Here is an 18,178-nt window from a genome sequence, read left to right as displayed (position 1 = left end):
AGAGTAATCATCTATCTGCTTCTTTGAAAAATAAACAAACACCAGAACATGTGGCAACAAAATCAGCAGTTTAGATTGGAAAATATTTACTAAGAGGCCTACTTTCAGCCACAGAAAAACGTTTGTGCTGATATTGTTTAAGATCAAATAAAAAAATGAACATGTATTGGGCATTTGTACTGTACTTTAAAAAGCAGAAAGAAGTGAGCAAGTGTCTGAACCTATGGTTTGGTTCACAAGTCAGGAAGAATGAGCAAGTAACAATGTGGCAGCAGATACTCTATCAACAACTGTACCTGATGAATATCCAAATCATCAACTCGGACAACCACACAGCTGGATCGGAGTCTATTCCATGCAGGCCGCTGGAGTCCAAATAGGATAGGCGATGGCATGCTTGCTTGAGGTATCCCTTTCTCTGGTGAGCTTGTTTGAGAACTAGAAAGACCATCTTAAAGACATTTTTCAGTCATCAGAACAGGCAAAATTCTCTTTCAAACACAAAATTTAACAAGGTAGTCCTCCTCCCACCAATTCTGTATTGATATGGAACATTGGACTCAAAGCAGATAATACAGCATGAAAAAAATGTAACTTGGTTTGTTCTCTTTTGCCACAAGGTGGCTAATTCTTCCTTACCCTAAGGCGGTGGATGAGAAAGACTCAGTGCAAAATCCCTTAACACTCCAATATGCTACAATGTTGGTGGAGGGAAGTAAATTTTCCTCCCCCTCTTCCTGAAAGGAAATGGCCAACGGCTTGGGGGCAAGAAGGGGTGGTGCAGCTTGGAACAACTGCTGGCTCCATGTCTTATCTTAGATGGTTACTTGGGAAAGAAGGGAGAAGGCTGTTGACACAGCTGACCTGGCAAGTTGGTTTGTGGAACTCTATTCAGAAATCTTTCCAGAATTAAGCTGGTAAGGACATTATTTTAGGTGTCATCTTTGTTTTATTCTGGTCTCAGACCTAACTTTTGCAATGTTCAACATGGCACGTTAGTAACTGTAGAACTGTGGCAGGTGGAGGATTCAACAGCAGTTTACAGAAGTAGGGTTACCCATATTTTGAGGGTCACATGTCTTCTCAAAAGCCTCCAGAAGTTGGTGAATTCATGATTAAGCAAGTATGAAAGATATGTATTTTGGGTTACCTGGTCTCTTTTTGAAGGGAGAATCTTTTCCTGTGGTTTTGGAGAAGGCAGAGCTTATTTTTTCACCATGTTTTGCCATCTTGCTTTGGAATTCGTTCACCAGCTTTTCTGCCCACTGTTCCCGGGTTTCCATGGCCTGACAATACTGCACCCAGTGTTTGCAGCTGTCTCCTGAATAATACAGTAGGTTAATATTGAAAGGACCACTGTCTCTCAACTGCACAATGATCCATTCTGCAAATGTACTCTGCACAACCTTCCTCAAACAGCCAAAGCATTCGTTTTCCTTGTTAGTGGCATAGTTCAGTTTTCAGATGGGAGAGTTTGTCTTCTTTTAGTACCACACATCGCACAGGTGAACAAATTTTGCCATTTGGGTTTCAAATTCAAAAGCTTTTCAAAGCTGTATCTCTGCTCATTGTTTTATGTCAGAGAATTTCTGCACAATTTTTAGCACAATGAAAGTACAACCGTTACTAACTTGTTGCACTCAGGTCTTTCAAATCTTCCCTTGACAGTGAATTCCTGTACCATAGAAATCATATTTCTTGAACATTGGATTCACTATATTCTGCTCCTTGGTATTATGACTGCTATGAAGAATGTTGTTGCAATTAGTGCAACCTCAGCAATGTTCTGCACATTGAGCCCTGCTAAAAACCTATAAACCTCAATCAGAAAGACCATGTATGCCTTTCCACACATCTTTTGTGCACCTTCCCTCCTCTCCCTATCCATTCCATGGTGGTGATAGGATAATGTTGGTACTGGAGAAGTTTATTGCAGCAGCACACTGACAAAACTAAATTGAGGTAGACTGACTAAAATTCCAGTTCTTAGTCATTAACTCTGTTTAAATTACAAATGAGACTCACAGAATGTTCTTACCTGCCCAGTGGAAAGGATAATAGTCAAAGGCCAGCCTCCTAAATGTTAGTTGCATTGCACCTCCCATTATTCCATGTTTGGAAGCACCTATGGTAAAATGAAAAAACCTATTTTTTTTTAGTCTTTTACTAGTCTTACATCAGGAGAATCGGAAACAAACTGTGCAGGTGAGCATTCTTCTTTGAGTGATACTTCTCTGAGTCCAGCATTCTCATACAGGCTGAAGAGGATGCCAGATCACAGTGCTGTAGTCACTGCACTGCTTTGGAGAAGACAAGTTCTTCACCAGCAGGGATTCTGTCCTATTACACTACAAAATTGTCACTCCTTGCGCTTCTGCCTATATTCCGACTGCTTCCAGAGGAGTGGGTTAACAGCCAATACAGCAATTCTGGACAACTTCCAGAGCAGTTCACTGGCCCCTCACATCCTCTGGGATTGTTAATTGGAAATCTATGTGAATCATTGGTCTGTGTGGAACAGCTTTCACCAGCTGTAACTGAAAGGCTTGTTGAGCCCTAAAGATGTGCGGTCCAATACACATTTATATATTTTATTGTAAGCCACCTTAGGGAAGCTTTCTAAAGAACACAGTTCAAACATCTTTTTTAAAAATCTGTTTTACAGATAATCTAACCTATTATCACTGGCCCCGACAACAAAATTCCTCAAATATACAGACACTATGCAGCATTAAACATATATACTGGGCCTCTAGTGCCACTGGATAGAGATACTAGTTTCTCAAACATCTACATGGCTGTAGTTAATGAAATTGCTGGAAAATATGCACTAACTGTGGGAAATAAAACAAAGAAAACAAATTGGAATAATGCTGAAGAAATAGCACTCAGGTAAAATAACTAACTACATATTTTTGAGACAATTTATTCTAATAATAAAGAGTCGTGTCAGTGATGTGGGGGAAAGGGATATACAGAGGTACCTTGGTTTAAGAACAGCTTAGTTTATGAACAACTTGGGTTAAGAACGCTGCAAACCCGGAAATAGGTGTTTTGGTTTGTGAACTTTGCCTTGCAAGCAGAACAATTTGCAAATTGAGTCCCCTGCTGCTATGGGAAAGCACGCCTTGGTTTAAGAACACTTTGGTTTAAGGGGTGGTATGGGGAAGTCGTGTTTTTGTTTGTTTGTGTTTATGTTTTTGTTTTGTCTTTTCTTTATTTATGGAAAACTAATAAAAATTTATTATAAAAAAAAAAGAACACTTTGGTTTAAGAACGGACTTACAGAGTGAATTAAGTTCGTAAACCAAGGTACCACTGTATAGTAACAATAGCAACCACTGCAGATGAAGAACACCCACACGGGAATAGGATTAAAACTAGGACAAACCAAAATAGCAAGATGGTTCCTCAAGGAGGTAAAAATTGTTTCAAGTAGAGAAAGATCACCAGAAAACTCAAGAGAAAATTCACCAGATTAATTTAGTTGAATTACTCCAGATTTTCCCAGCCAGGATTCATGTGAATGCAATCAAGATATTTTCAATAAGATCAAGTGTCTGTTCTATTTGCTTATGTAAATTGCTTTTCAACTTCCACCAGTGTCCTCAGAAAACCATCCAAACCAGTCTGGTTACCTCAGCTCAAAATGAAAATGAAAATCTCAGGATGGAACTACATATTACCTCAGCAAAAACAGATCCCCAAGCTCATGTTTACTAACGTAGTAGAAGGGTAATTTGTCAGGAAGCATAATAGGGCAGGAGAGGGGGTGCTTAGATGTTATCCCCACCTTGCTTATTCTTCCTTTAGCCCAAACATACTTATGGTTTCAAAGCCTGGTTTGGAAGTGGATGAGAAATGATTAAAAATACGTGAGGAAGATTACTGGCAGAGAATGATAAATAACTGGAGTAAGAGTAAAGCACTTTGTCCCACCCACCAATTTTCTTTGGAAGTGCCTCTTGCATAATTTGCCTTAAGAGAAAAACAAAGGGCTGGGAACCTCATGTTTCTCCTCAAAATATGCAGTTTTCTTCTTAGGCACTTCTGAACCATGATTACTGCTTCACTGATGCCTGTAAGAAGTCTCTCATCATATAGTTTTTATATAGACTTGTAACCTGCTTTTTTTACTAGACACCCCGTAACAGCTTACAACATTTATAAAATACAGCTTTTCAATAGCAAAATTTTACAGCTCAAAAATTAAGACCATGAGAAAAGATGGGGCAGGGAGGAAGGGAATAAGGAAAGAGAATTTTAGGTTTTCCTAATCACAGTTTATGTTTGGGTACCTGTCTCTCGCGTGTGACTGTCATCACAGATGTGAAGGTCTAGACGGGAGATGAGAAGGTGGTAGGAAGACTCTTTCATATCATGTTTCTCGAAGTACTGGCTGATCACTTTGTGGCTGTTCCCAAATGACTGAGGCCAGGACTGTTGAGCACTCGGAGCTGGAGGTGTGATCTATAACAGAGAAATTAAGCCTAGGCATATACATATAGAACCAAGGTGAAACGAGGAAGGAGACGACATAGGTTCTACTAAAAAAAACACCTAGAGGGTGCTCTACTGAAACAGAAATTTAATACGGGGTGAGTGAGGCTTTGAAAATGTCTAATTAAATGAAGGTTGTTCTTTTGCAGCCTTGGCTCTTCCTTTTCACCTGCGGCATGAATTCAAGTGAGGGATACCAATGCGGAATCTTCAGGATGGGTAGAAATGTTGCCTTTTAGCCTTACTATTTAAAGATCAGGCAGTCTTTCTCTCATCTCTGATCTTAGCATTATGAGATGGGTCTAGCTAGGCTCCCAGGCTGGTGGTTCACCACTGCTGGTTTTGACAAATTCATGGAGGATAAAGCTACCAAAGGCTGCTCACCGTGATGACTGCATACCACCTCCAGTATTAGAAGGAGTATAACTCAAAATACCAGTTGCTGGGAATCACAACTGGAGAGAGGGCTACTTTGCACCGATTCTGCTCTTGGGCTTCTATTTAAGAAGAAGAAGAAGAAGAGTTTGGATTTGATATCCTGCTTTATCACTACCCGAAGGAGTCTCAAAGCGGCTAACATTCTCCTTTCCCTTCCTCCCCCACAACAAACACTCTGTGAGGTGAGTGGGGCTGAGAGACTTCAAAGAAGTGTGACTAGCCCAAGGTCACCCAGCAGCTGCATGTGGAAGAACGGAGACGCGAACCTGGTTCCCCAGATTACGAATCTACTGCTCTTAACCACTACACCACCCTGGCTCTCATATTTAATATGTTTTGTTCCTCAGCAAGCAAAATCTCTGCAGTGGCCACTATGTGAAAGACAAAAGGGCAGCCATCTGACAGTGACAGCAAATTCTATACCCAGTAAAAGCTTCTTCACTAATGTCTTTGCTGTTTACCAAACACCACCATAGCATGTAAGGAAGAGCTGCTTACATGGACAGGTTCAGGAGCCAAACTTTTCCTTTGCTGGGCTGACTTCTCCATGGCTTCACTCAAGGACTCTGCATACTTCATCATTGCCTTCAGCTGAGAATCAGTCAGCACCCACAGCAAGTCATCAAGAAGGAACATGAGCTTGGATGCCACCACATTACAATCCTTTGTCTGTCTCATAAACAAACAAACAAAAGTTTAGCATAAACATCTGGTCCAAAAACATTTACTCCCTTTGCTGATGGGACTTCACAGAACTAATTAACGGAGTTTCAGTGGACATGTGCAACAACAGCAAAGTGAGAAGTAGGCAATGCCTCTGGCTGATTGCAGATATCTAGTTCGGGTATCTGACAGAAGTTACATTTGCCAGCATGCTCATAGCTCAGCATTTATCACTTTTATCTGAAGAAGAAAGGAACAGGCTGCGTTGTTAAACTTGCTAGAGCATGAAAACGAACAGATTATGCTGTGTGGGTGTTTCAAGCACTCATCTCACTGTGGGAATTTGTATATAATAATCAAGTTATCATATGTGAAGAATGATGTACTTCTGTAGGGTGATTGGTATCTGCACAGCCATGGGCTTTACCACAGTGTCTAAAGGAGGGCATGCAATCTGGAGAACATGACAGAAATTGGACAAGCTGAAGTAATTTTTTTAAAAATATTTTCTTTTTAGGGGGGGAGGAAACTTGAGATGGCCCTAAATCGGGAGTTTGATTTCTTTTTTGAGCATAGTTTCCAGTACCTTGACCTCTGCTTTTATACACTTATTACACACCCTAATGTTAACTATGAGTTCCCACTCCTCTCTATTACTGTTTGAGACAAAACATACTGCAAGAAGAAGAAGGGTTTGGATTTGATATCCCGCTTTATCACTACCCGAAGGAGTCTCAAAGCGGCTAACAATCTCCTTTCCCTTCCTCCCCCACAACAAACACTCTGTGAGGTGAGTGGGGCTGAGAGACTTCAAAGAAGTGTGACTGGCCCAAGGTCACCTGGCAGCTGCATGTGGAGGAGCGGAGATGCGAACCCGGTTCACCAGATTACGAGTCTACCGTTCTTAACCACTACACCACTCTGCAATGCCACACAATGTCCCTCACAAAAACCTTAAGAAATAAAAATAAAATAAAATGCAAATTTTAATAATTCATTACAGCTACAGAACACAGACTTTCTAATTGAATGCAGAATGACTGCATAAGCAAAGAGTTTCAGATCTCCAATATTCAGTAGAAGACCAAAGGATGTTATCTGAACACACTTGTGGGGCCTACTAAGTATTTCATCCAACTGCGCTTTCCATACTTGCCTTTCTCTTAAGAGATATTTGGATTCTGCCCTGGTTCGTAATAAGTCTTAGCGGGGTGGTGACAGGATCTTGATCTCCATTTTCTGTAGCATCTGCCTCTATGCGAAGCGTTTGCCAGGTGAGTTCTTTAAATGTTAGAACCTATGCAGTGGGGGGGGGGGGGGGGGAGAGCACAAAGACAAAAAGGGAAGAATGCTGAACTTTTAAAGATGGATACAATGTATTGTAGCAAATTAGGAAACATACTTTACTGAAGCAGGAAGAAAATGTGTGATTGCACTCTAGGGGAAACAATAGAACTCTTCAGCATCCCACCTTGTTTCAGAATGAGATGTGGCCAACAGCAGCCTTAGAACATCCTCTATCCTTTGGGTCTAATTAGGCCTGACAGAGGTTGCAATTTGAGCCATAGGGCTGTTTCCCACAAACCATGGCCACCTGCCCCATACATGACAATCAGAAGGTTAAGATGAGCTCCCAATTACTCCTTTGCAAACAGGGCTCCCTGCCAGCAGAAATAAGGACAGACAGGGAACCCCAACAAGATTGGCAGCACAAGGTAGTTCCCTGCTTTCTCAGTGTGTGAAGGTTCGCTTTCTCAGTGTGTGGGAAGCTGGTTCAGATTCAAACCCCTTGAAAGTATAGCTTCAAAGGAGGTTGCTGTAACCAGCTGGATCGGTAGCAGATTATTAAAGGTGGGCGTGGGGGTGTCACTGAATGTCTATATTGCAAATCCTTGTGAGTCAGCAGAGGAGATTTCAAATAAGAGGCTATTTAATTAGGGTCTTACCTCTCCCCTGTTTGGATCAGTGATGCGTGTGAAGCGGAGGTCACTTTGCTGCCAGTTGGGGTTGACACTGTATCCTTGAAGCTGCCACAGTTCAAAAGAAGCATGGAAGGCCTTGGAGTGGATCTTGATGGTGATGGAATTGACAGCAATAAACATACCCTCTACTACCTTCTCAGCAAAGCCATATTCACTGTAAGGAGGGAAAGGGCTTTTAAAAGGGCAGGAAATCTGATCATTGCAGCATGACATAACATTGTTACAAGGCAAGTTTCTGCTAGACAGGTATTAAACATAGCAGATTCACAAGCTAGATGTGACCTCCGTGCTTATACTCTCCAACCCTTCTTCAGTATCAAGGAACACTGTAGTAATGAAATGTCTCTCTGCTCATGAATGTGAAATTCTGAGGTTTCAGGATATTATAATGTACTCAGTAATTGAATTCAATTTATAAACTGAAACACTCATGAGCAATTATGATCCTACAGTAATAAACAAAGAGGAGCAAGTTATATTTAGTGCAATGGAACACCGTAATGGAAACCAAAGCGCACCGAAACACTGTTTACCTTCCCGCCACAGTGGTACCTATTTATCTACTTGCACTGGTGTGCTTTCAAACTGCTAGATAGGCAGGAGTTGTGACAGAGCAACAGGAGCTCACCCCATTGTGCAGATTCGAACCGCCAAGCTTCTGATTGGCAAGCCCAAGAGGCTTAGTGGTTTAGACCACAGCACCACCTGCACCCCCTACTATTTATCATTAACAACATGAAATACAGTAGCAGTTGCTGGGGCAGCATGGGCTCTTGCCACTGCACCACACTCCTTCTCAGTTACTGGCAGCAACATGTGGCATTTGGAATCCAGGTAAGCAATGCCACCCTGTCTGTACCACTCTGGTGGCTGCAACTAATTAAACAGAGTATACATGCAGGGTCCACTATCTTCCCACTCTGAAAATTCACTTATCCAAACATAAAAAATTATTCCTAAACTTTACTATATACTCTGCATATTCAGATATCCAAACATCTGGAGTTTGCCTGCTTCCTTATTTCTTTGCTTGTTTGTGCTTTGCTGGTTGGTAGCAGCCATTTTCAGACAAAAACCATGCAGGGAGGTATGGAGGTAGTGAGATCAGAAAAATCAAAGAGCAGGAGAGATCAGACAAACTGGGGAACAGGAGAGATCAGAGAAGTCAGTATTTTCTTTGTCTTACTTTTGCTGGTTGGCTGCAACCATTTCAAGAAGAAACCATGGAGAGAGGGGAAAGAGACACATCCCCAATTAGAAATGTTCCCATAAGAATCAATGGAAATTATGGACTCATTATGTGAATGCTTGCCTGACAAACAATTTCCATTGTTTTCAGTAAGTGGGACCTGTGCATAGCTGTCAACTTTTCCCTATTTTTAAGGGAAATTCCCTTATTCTGAATAAGATTCCTCGCAAGGAAAGGGAAAAGTTGACAGGTATGGACCTGTGTACAATATGTATAGTGCCACATAACAATTCTTTCCACATTAACAAAAATACTCATTTACAGAGTCATATCCAGCAGAGAAGCCAGAAATGTTGTAGCAGGGGGTAAGGAACCTCCAGCCTGCAAAAAAAAAAAAAAGGTCCCCCATCTAGGTCCTACAGTGCAGAGAAGAAAAAAAAGGAAAAAGCCTGTAACTTTACTTAGCAGAATTATTAAGCAGTGAAAAGGTTAAGAATCATTTCCCCAAGTTTCTGCAAAAGAATGTAGCCTCCCTGGTTGCATTTTGTAAAAGAAAGAAAAGGATCAAGGAAAAACTACACAAGACTCACAGGAGGGTTGCTATTACACCAAAACCATATAAAAGCAGAATTTGTTGTGGTTTTGAGTCTAAATGTATAATACTTTATTTGTCAATACAGAAGTCAGGCTCTGTATTCTGTGGCACAGGCTCCACGTAAGTGTCCAGATTTTCAGTAAAATCTCAAGCAGCAGGAATTGAAAAGTAGAAAACTTGGATTACAAAGTCAGACCCAACACATCATTTAAACAGGGAAAGCAGAAGTAACATAAAACACTGCAATGACAAATGTTGGTTACAAGCAATATTAACCTTTGTCCTGAAGCAAGGGCAATAGGAGACTGTCCATTGGGTGGCCGGGGCTCTTCACATGTTCGCATCTCCACTTCAACTTTATCCAATAACTGTGAACATAGCAAGGAAACAAGACATGGAAAAGTTACCTAAGAAAGAAGTGTTCATTAGCTATCCTAAAGGTTTGGGTTTAAGATATTCAGGCTCCTTCTGAAACTGCAGGATTAATTACTAGCACAAATGAGAGGCTAGGCAAACAAGTCTGGTAAGCCCAATAGGTTTCAAGTATCAAAACCTTCCTGGGGCAAATCTCCTTATACAATTATTTACACAGCAATGTCTTCTGTATGATCTACTTGGCTGTTCTCTGTTTTGGATGTTGTTCCTCATTTTTCATCTCTCTTGCATGTGCTTCTACTCAAGCTTTGAGACTGTAAGTAAGTTCAGCTAGGGGGGAAACAGCCTTGAGATTGGGGGAATCTCCAGTCAAGTATTGGCAAACAAGTGGGATTAAATAACTTTTCTTCCTACTCAATTATTTACCCTTGTAACTGTTGACAACTCCCACCATTATTTATTCCAGAAAAGGCAAATTAGGGAACACTTGTCTGCAAGAAAACATATAGTTCCACCATGATTTATTGTATTTATTTTATTTCATAACATTTCTACACCGCTTGATTATTTTAAAAACCCTTAAATAGATTTACAAAATCTAAAATAGTAAAATCAAGGAGGGGGGGAATCACAACTGTACTATAAAACACACAAAAGTTAAATACTAAAACATATTAAAACGTATGCCTAGATTCAGGGCAAATTTATGTCTACTTTACATATTGCAACATTTCTATATGACAGACATTTCTAGCTAAGGAATTGACATATTGTCCATGTGCACCAAATGCCCCTAAAAATCCCAGCAGTATTCTCATCCCCTCAAAAGGGCCAATTAGCTGTTGCTAACAAAATAAAAATAAAAATTACAATACAAAAGACATTTTTGTGTTAGATCTGAAAAGAAAAGACCTTTACTTAGCCTATTACAACCATGTTAAAAAAATTATTTCATTCTCACAAGTCACTACTCTAAAAAACACAAAACTGTGCATTTGTGTATAATTTTTGAATGTACACAGGTAAGGCAATAATCTCAGAAGTGACTTAACACAATTGAATCACAACTGAATCAAAACTAGATGTTTGCCTTGGAAGCAACTAGTAAAATGCAAGAAGGAACAGTATAATATCAAAAATGGCTAATATACACAGAAATGCATATATGGAAAGGTCAGCGTATTTCACTAGTGGGTTACGTATCAGCTCTTTCCTTCCCACATTTTAATTTTAATCATTGGAATTATACAGGACTATACCTCTCAATGAAAGTTGCAATATTGGAAATAGCCCTATGCTGCCACCAATTTGATCAACAGCAGAAGTATATAGCCTTAAGTTCCAGCATTGAAAACACAGGCTCTCTCTTTTTCTGAAACAATCTAGAGTTACAAGTTCTCACTAACAGGTAAGCAAGGCCATTACCAGACAGATTGGGTGAGTCTTCAGCTTTGTCCACTGGATCTGTAACAAGAAAGCAGATGTAAAATAAACACGAACTGTCACAAGGGCTAAATAGATTCAGGGTGACAGTAATAAGATCAGTTCCAGCAAACTGCTGCTCTGAAAAGTGACACTGTAAAAGCAGCTCTATGGAAATACAAGCTGTTTGAGGACAATCCTATTTCTTGTACCCTTGCATGCAGAAGACATTTGATAAAGAACAAAGAGTGCTTTGGGACTTTAGATTTATTGTGTCATGAACCTTCATGCCTACTTTATCAGATGCCCAAGTACAATATACAGCCAAACAGGAAACAACGGCTTGGATCCAAATATCCTGCTGCACCAACCAAATGCATTTCCACCCATGTAGGAAAGTTACCAATTCCACCTCTCTGTAATCTCCCATACCCATGAAAGGAGACTCCAGGGAACTGGAAGACCCTCCAGACTGCAGGGGTCAGCAACCTTTTTAAGCCGTGGGCTGGTCCACTGTCCCTCAGACCATGTGGAGGGCCAGACTATATTATTGGTGGGGAGGGGGGGGGATGAACAAATTCCTATGCCCTACAAATAACCCAGAGATGCATTTTAAATAAAAGCACACATTCTACTCATGTAAAAACATGCTGATTACTGGACCGTCCGTGGGCCGGATTGAGAAGGCGATTGGGCCGCATCCAGCCCATGGACCTTAGGTTGCCTACCCCTACCCCAGAGCATCTGAGGATTCCCATCAGTTATCCCCCTTGCATAACTGTTATGTTAACTTCATCTTTGTATGCAAATCAATGTAATTACTGTAATGAGCTCCTCATAACCCTTATTCAAAACCTGTAATGCTGTTAAATGTTAGTGAATTACTACAAAGCCCCTTTCCCAGCTATCTTTTAAAACACTTATCCAGTACCGAGACCCTGAAGCATGAGATGGTCTTTCTAGAGACAATGAAACGAAACCTTCACCTCGCTGGTTTCTGTAATTTCTGTTTTTTTATATAACCTTCCATTAACCTGAAAAAGATTGGGCCTGTTACATTTTTCATAACCAAGCTTGCCAATGCGCATGCAGATCAAATCCTGAGTCATGTTACACATGAGAAATCTTGCTGTTTGCATTAGTTATACAGTCTCATATTTGGGAGCATAACAAACAGTCCACTCCCTTATTGTGTTTGCTTTGCATTTCTTGCAAGGGCTGCTTCTCATGTTAATTTATCAACAAGCATATTAATACATATGTCAGAAAAAAATTAAAATGTGTTGGCAAAAGGAGGATCAGTAATTTCAACTCTCCAGTGGTTTCTCCATACATGTACTGAGAAGGAAGAGACATTTCTGGTGTTTCAGCCGATAAAATGTTCCTAAAATGTTGCAAGTATTAACATCCCTATCAAAAAGCAGTAACATGAAAAGCAGCTCTGAGTATTAAACAGAGAAGGTAAAAGAGCCGATGGGGTCATTACTCTGGGAACAGTTCAAATCAAAGCTGCACTTTTTATTAACAATCTCCTAAACCATTTTGCATGGGGTTTGTGCCACTATGGGTAATCCTAATGGAGCTTAAACGATTACTCGCTTACATCAACTGAAAAATCAATTTCCTGCTTCAAAAAGAGCTTGGGGCAACATTTTCAAGAGGAGAACATTGCACTCTGTGTGTAAATGTTCAATTGCAACTACTAAATACAATCCTTGCAATTATGCATTTAAACAGAACAAATTCAGATGAAACAGAACAATCAATTTAAAACTGAATTTAACCAGTCTGCTTGTAATTTCTGCAGCTTCTCTGGTTCAGAACTTGATCCTCTTGTGCCAGTTATTGGAGCAGATTTCATAGCACGTGTATGGGAAGATTAGCGATTTGGGTACAAAGCCAGAGCAGCTTGGGCTGAGGATTGCACTTGTTTAGTACGGAAGGAGGAAGAATGGCATGTAGTCAGGACAGGAAATACTTTCAGTACTGCAAAAGCTTTTGCTGATAATTGAACTCACCCTGATGGAAGCCTTGTTACAAAAGACCCGAGTAATGGCAAGCCAGGTGGGCAATTCCAATACATTCTGCAGGACCTCTTCATCTAGTTCAAGGTTAGTCAGCTGCCCCTGTCCTTTGAGTGTGCTCAGGTTGATCTTATCAGGAGAGAGGTTCTTTGTAAACCTGTTGCCAAGGGGGAAAAGAGAAAGAGCTAAAGCTTGCATGGATCAGTGGACAGAGCAACCTTTCATCTCAGTTTCAGCTCATTCACCATAATTCTTGTTGTAAAGTAAGAATTATGTCACGAAATTGTCTACTACTTGCAGTGTCCTCCTTTGCAAGATTATATAGAGAGAAATATGAAAAATTTAAGATCCGTTTTACGTTTAAAATGCTGCATAAATTAATACAGACAGCAACATAAAATTCTGCTGGAGCATATTATCTTGTTGCTAGTATTTATAATTATTAGCTGTTAATTCCTCCTCCTAGAAAACACATATATCTTTCAGTACACTTGCCTGCCGAGTAGGTCTCAGATATTAGAGTCAATATGATGACTGAGGATAGTTCTAATGCTGGATAAAAACTGTAAAGGCTTTCAGGGTAAAATGACAGGTAGAAGAATGGAGTGGAATGGAAAGTAGAATAGACTTTGGTATGAATACATTAAGCAGCGGGAAAGCAAAGATGGCAGTGAAACTATGAAGTACATTTCTTTTAAATTTATACTTGGGGCTTCTCTTTTGATATTCAGCCCTTTTAATCCCTGGCTGCAATTCTCTGCCCATTTATGTGTTAATATACTGTGTCGACCACAGCAAACTATGGCAAGTTCTTAAAGAAATGGGAGTGCCTGATCACCTCATCTGTCTCCTGAGAAATCTCTATGTGGGACAAGAAGCTACAGTTAGAACTGGATATGGAACAACTGATTGGTTCAAAATTGGGAAAGGAGTACGACAAGGTGGAAGACAGGAGTGCCTGGCGTGCTCTGGTCCATGGGGTCACGAAGAGTCGGACACGACTAAACGACTAAACAACAACAACAACAATACTTAGGCTCAGCTATGAACCTGTTTTCCTCTATGCTGGAAAATCTTGTCTTGTCCTGTCCTTTCAAGTAACTTACACCAGCCATCTCCTTGTTATCCACTGTAAAAGACAACTGCTGTCCTTTTTCAAACCTAGTTGTTAATTGTGAGTTCCCTGTTCAGAAATATAACACTGCACAATTAATGTTTGTTCAGATATTTCCCCCATATCGTCACCATAATGTGAAGTTACCGCAAGCTTTCTGTAAGCAACCATTTAGCATGAGGCAGGACTTAAGCAGGAAAAAGAAAGGAGTTTATCACAATCTGAGGTTAACAGCAAGCTTGCTGTGGGATTGTGCAGGGTTGCCTGATACCCTCTCCCTTGTGGATCACTCATACCAAAACTATCTCTTAGAATTGCCCAATCCCAGAAAACTCCCAGCTCTTGTTGATACTGGGAACATTTTGAGGAGGGGTGAAAACACCAAGTTCAGATACACAATGACAGAAATTTGCCAGTGTATGTTTTCACTTTCTTCCTCTGGCCTGATATAGATGTAACATACGGTACCTAATTTGCTTAGCATGACAGGGATATCATGAATGTTCTGCAAGCTCATATTCTTCCACCCTCGACAGTGTAACATTACAGCTGCATCACAAATTACGGTAACAGTAGCCAGGATTTCTGCCATAACCAGATCTAGAACTAGGGCTTGAAGTGGTTATTCAACTCTGAGTACAAGGGCAATCCTGATTAGCCACAATCCTGGTTAGTACTGATGCACAGGAAAAATTATACCCAGGTTAAAGCAAACCTTGGGAGGGAGTACGAAGGAATGCACAAATTAACTTTTTCTTGCTCTTAGTCTCTTAACCATGCCCCCCCCGGAAGTAATAATAATAATAATAATAATAATAATAATAATAATAATAATAATAATAATAATTTATTATTTGTACCCCGCCCATCTGGCTGGGTTTCCCCAGCCACTCTGGGCAGCTTCCATAAAAACCAAAGATACAGTAAAATATCACAGATTAAAAACTTCCCTGAACAGGGCTGCCTTAAGATGCCTTCTGAATGTCAGGTAGTTATTTATCGCTTTGACATCTGATGGGAGGGCGTTCCACAGGGCGGGCGCCACTACCGAGAAGGCCCTCTGCCTGGTTCCCTGTAACTTGGCTTCTCGCAATGAGGGAACCGCCAGAAGGCCCTCGGTGCTGGACCTCAGCGTCCGGGCAGAACGATGGGGGTGGAGACGCTCCTTCAGGTATACTGGGCCGAGGCCGTTTAGGGCTTTAAAGGTCAACACCAGCACTTTGAATTGTGCTCGGAAACGTACTGGGAGCCAATGTAGGTCTTTCAGGACCGGTGTTATGTGGTCTCGGCGGCCGCCCCCAGTCACCAGTCTAGCTGCCGCATTCTGGATTAGTTGTAGTTTCTTTATACGGCGTCAAACCATTTGTCATCTAGCTCAACAATGTCTACACTAGGGATGAGCAGACCTCTGACTTGTGGGATGTACTTTTTTTTTAACAGCAAAAACCCTGAGATCTACCAACTGGAGCCAGGTGCAATATGGTGGCTCAGTTGGGCAGATATATGTAGGCATTGCTTTAGCAAAGCTAGGCCAAGGGCCCCCACACCATCAGCCTAATTTAGAAAGTGAAAACATTTTAGTTGTTGCTATTTTCAGACAATTGGAAATCAGAAGCACTTGCTAATCTACTGAAAATCACCTAGAGATCTACCAGTGGACCCTGATCTACCTTCTGCCTACCTCTGGACTGGACTATTTGGCAGTAACTCTCCAATGTTTCAGACAGAAGTCTTTTCCAGTCATATCAGGAGATACCAGGAATTGAACCTGGGAACTTTTGCATGCAAAACATGTGCTTTACCACTGAGTGGTCCTTCTCCCCAACACAAGGAAGAGGATACTAATGGACTAATACCATGCACATGAGTTGTGTCTTTTTGCTAAAACTGGAAATTCAAGGAAGAGAAATTAGCATACACTCCTGAGATGGTCAAGCTTTTACTGATTCAGAGTGCCTGATTTACCGTAATTTTCGCTCCATAACACGCACTTTTTTGCTCCTAGAAAGTAAGGGAAAATGCCTGTGCGTGTTAAGGAGCGAATGCACTGGATCGGAGCCGTGGCTGCCGTCAGCCAAGCAAAGCGGGAGCCGCTTGCAGGGCTTTGCACGGCTCTAGCTTTGCTTGCTTTGCAGCCAGGAGGAGGGGGAGGAGCCGAGGAGGAGGGAGGGAAGGAGAGGCATGGCAGCAAAGCGGGCAGCAGCCGCTTACAGGGGAGGAGGGACAGACGGGAGCCATAGCGAGCCGGGAGAAGGCAGGCGGTTCAAAGCCAGCAAGCGCTTTTAAAGTAGCCAGCAACAGCTGCTGCAGCCTCAGCTAGCAAAGGTCCGAGCGCTCTCTAAACGGAGCAATGAGGCTGCAGAGGGACAGGAGGGCTTGGATCAGGAAGGATAAAATTTAAGCAACCAGCAGCAAAAAACAACAACAAAAAAACCAACCTGGAGCTCTGAGCCAGGAGCGCAGTGAAAACCAGGAAGTAAAAAAAAAAGGCTATCCCCCGCTTCTCAGCTGTTTTCAGGCAGGATAGATTTGAGCATTGTCTGGGTCCTAGTGCCCCTACCGCTTTTTTGTGCTCCATTCTATTGCTGCTGGTGGCTGCTTATCACTCAGGCTGCAAGGAGGAGCGCTTTTACACAGCTAATGGCGAATCCCCTGCAATCCAAGTCCTCCTCACTTGCTCAAATCTATTCTGCCTCAAAACAAGGAGCAGAATTAAAAGGCTGCAAACTGTTAAATGGAAAAAACCCCAGCCACAGGGCAAATACCTTAAGTATACCTTTAAAGCAACAGTGTTCTTTCCCTCCCCGCTCAGCTCACAGAAAAGCTCCTTCTCCACACACCCCACGCGTGCTCCTTGTCCATTGAGTGCTTTTCCTTCCCTCCCCACTTAAAACGTGGTTACAAAGCACGGATCCACATGGATCCTCAGGATTTTTGCACTGGGTCACCCCAAACTCACCATCAGATCACATGTCTGTGGCCACAGCATGAACCACAAAAATCATACATCTACTGTTTCGTTTAGAATATTTTTTTTCTTGTTTTCCTCCTCTAAAAACTACGTGCGTGTTATGGTCAGGTGCGTGTTATAGAGCGAAAAATACGGTAATTAGTTATATTCAATGAGGTAGCAGTGGCTGGGGTTGTTTTCTCCCTGATGTATACAATGAAGATGTGAATAGGGCCATGAGAGAACAATTTAAGCCTTTATTTCTCTCTAGACACACGAATCCCTAGGCTGTATCTAATCTGCAACTAGTAGAGTACTATATCACTCTGCAAAAAAATAGTTCTATTTAAAGCACATAACATTAACATGATTCAACATCACTCTGGGTTGGTGCAATAAGGCTGTAACCAGGTCTCTCAGTGTGGTCACAGGCCACAGGGACTGTCAAGGGAAAAACAGATCAAGTTATCCTCTCCAAAGGACCTAGCTCCATAGAAAAATGTTATCAACAAAAAACAATCTGAACTGAAACTGTGTGATAATGTATCTTCAGCCTTTCTGGATCCCAGTTCATCGAGATTATCCGCCTGATAATTTGCTAATTACTGAAAACCCAAAAGCAATTCACACACATTCCTCTTTACTAATTCTAATTCTTCACAGCAGCCCAGCAGGTGGAGAAGAAAAGACCCCATTGTTGGCAAGAGTAAGATTAGATTCCAGTGTTAATCACGCCCTGTGGTTCTCTCATTTCCCTTTGCCTGAAAAAGCACTACTTCATTGTGCCTTTCACAAAGACAGACTTCAGCAAAACTCTGCCAGAAACTCAGCGGGGAAAAGAAGAGTGAACAAGGGCTATTCTGGTCACAAGTAGAATCAGTTCCAGGTTTGGCTGTGACTCTGCAAGAAACAGATGCTGAACAGAC

At 41.4% G+C, this 18,178-nt stretch overlaps 1 protein-coding gene across 2 annotated transcripts in view; it reads right to left on the bottom strand.

The window, feature by feature from the left end:
• BLTP3A (bridge-like lipid transfer protein family member 3A) overlaps window positions 1-18,178 on the bottom strand; it is a 53,158-nt gene that overhangs the window by 19,248 nt on the left and 15,732 nt on the right. The window contains exons 2-11 of one of the 2 annotated variants that reach the window (XM_028734089.2): window positions 13,183-13,345; window positions 11,168-11,206; window positions 9,644-9,735; window positions 7,548-7,737; window positions 6,758-6,898; window positions 5,437-5,607; window positions 4,299-4,470; window positions 2,039-2,125; window positions 1,151-1,321; window positions 297-451 (exon numbers count right to left, since the gene is read on the bottom strand). In XM_028734089.2, coding sequence (XP_028589922.2) covers window positions 297-451; window positions 1,151-1,321; window positions 2,039-2,125; window positions 4,299-4,470; window positions 5,437-5,607; window positions 6,758-6,898; window positions 7,548-7,737; window positions 9,644-9,735; window positions 11,168-11,206; window positions 13,183-13,345 — 1,381 coding nt within the window. Of the gene's footprint in view, window positions 1-296; window positions 452-1,150; window positions 1,322-2,038; window positions 2,126-4,298; window positions 4,471-5,436; window positions 5,608-6,757; window positions 6,899-7,547; window positions 7,738-9,643; window positions 9,736-11,148; window positions 11,207-13,182; window positions 13,346-18,178 lie in introns of those variants that run through there. The other variant, XM_028734090.2, reaches the window with a different exon arrangement.

This window comes from Podarcis muralis, chromosome 5, assembly GCF_964188315.1.
Source record: "Podarcis muralis chromosome 5, rPodMur119.hap1.1, whole genome shotgun sequence".
NCBI classification, from domain to species: Eukaryota; Metazoa; Chordata; class Lepidosauria; order Squamata; family Lacertidae; genus Podarcis; species Podarcis muralis.
The sequence above is the reverse complement of the archived record's forward strand: the minus strand, read 5'-3'. Positions and strand labels throughout refer to the sequence as shown.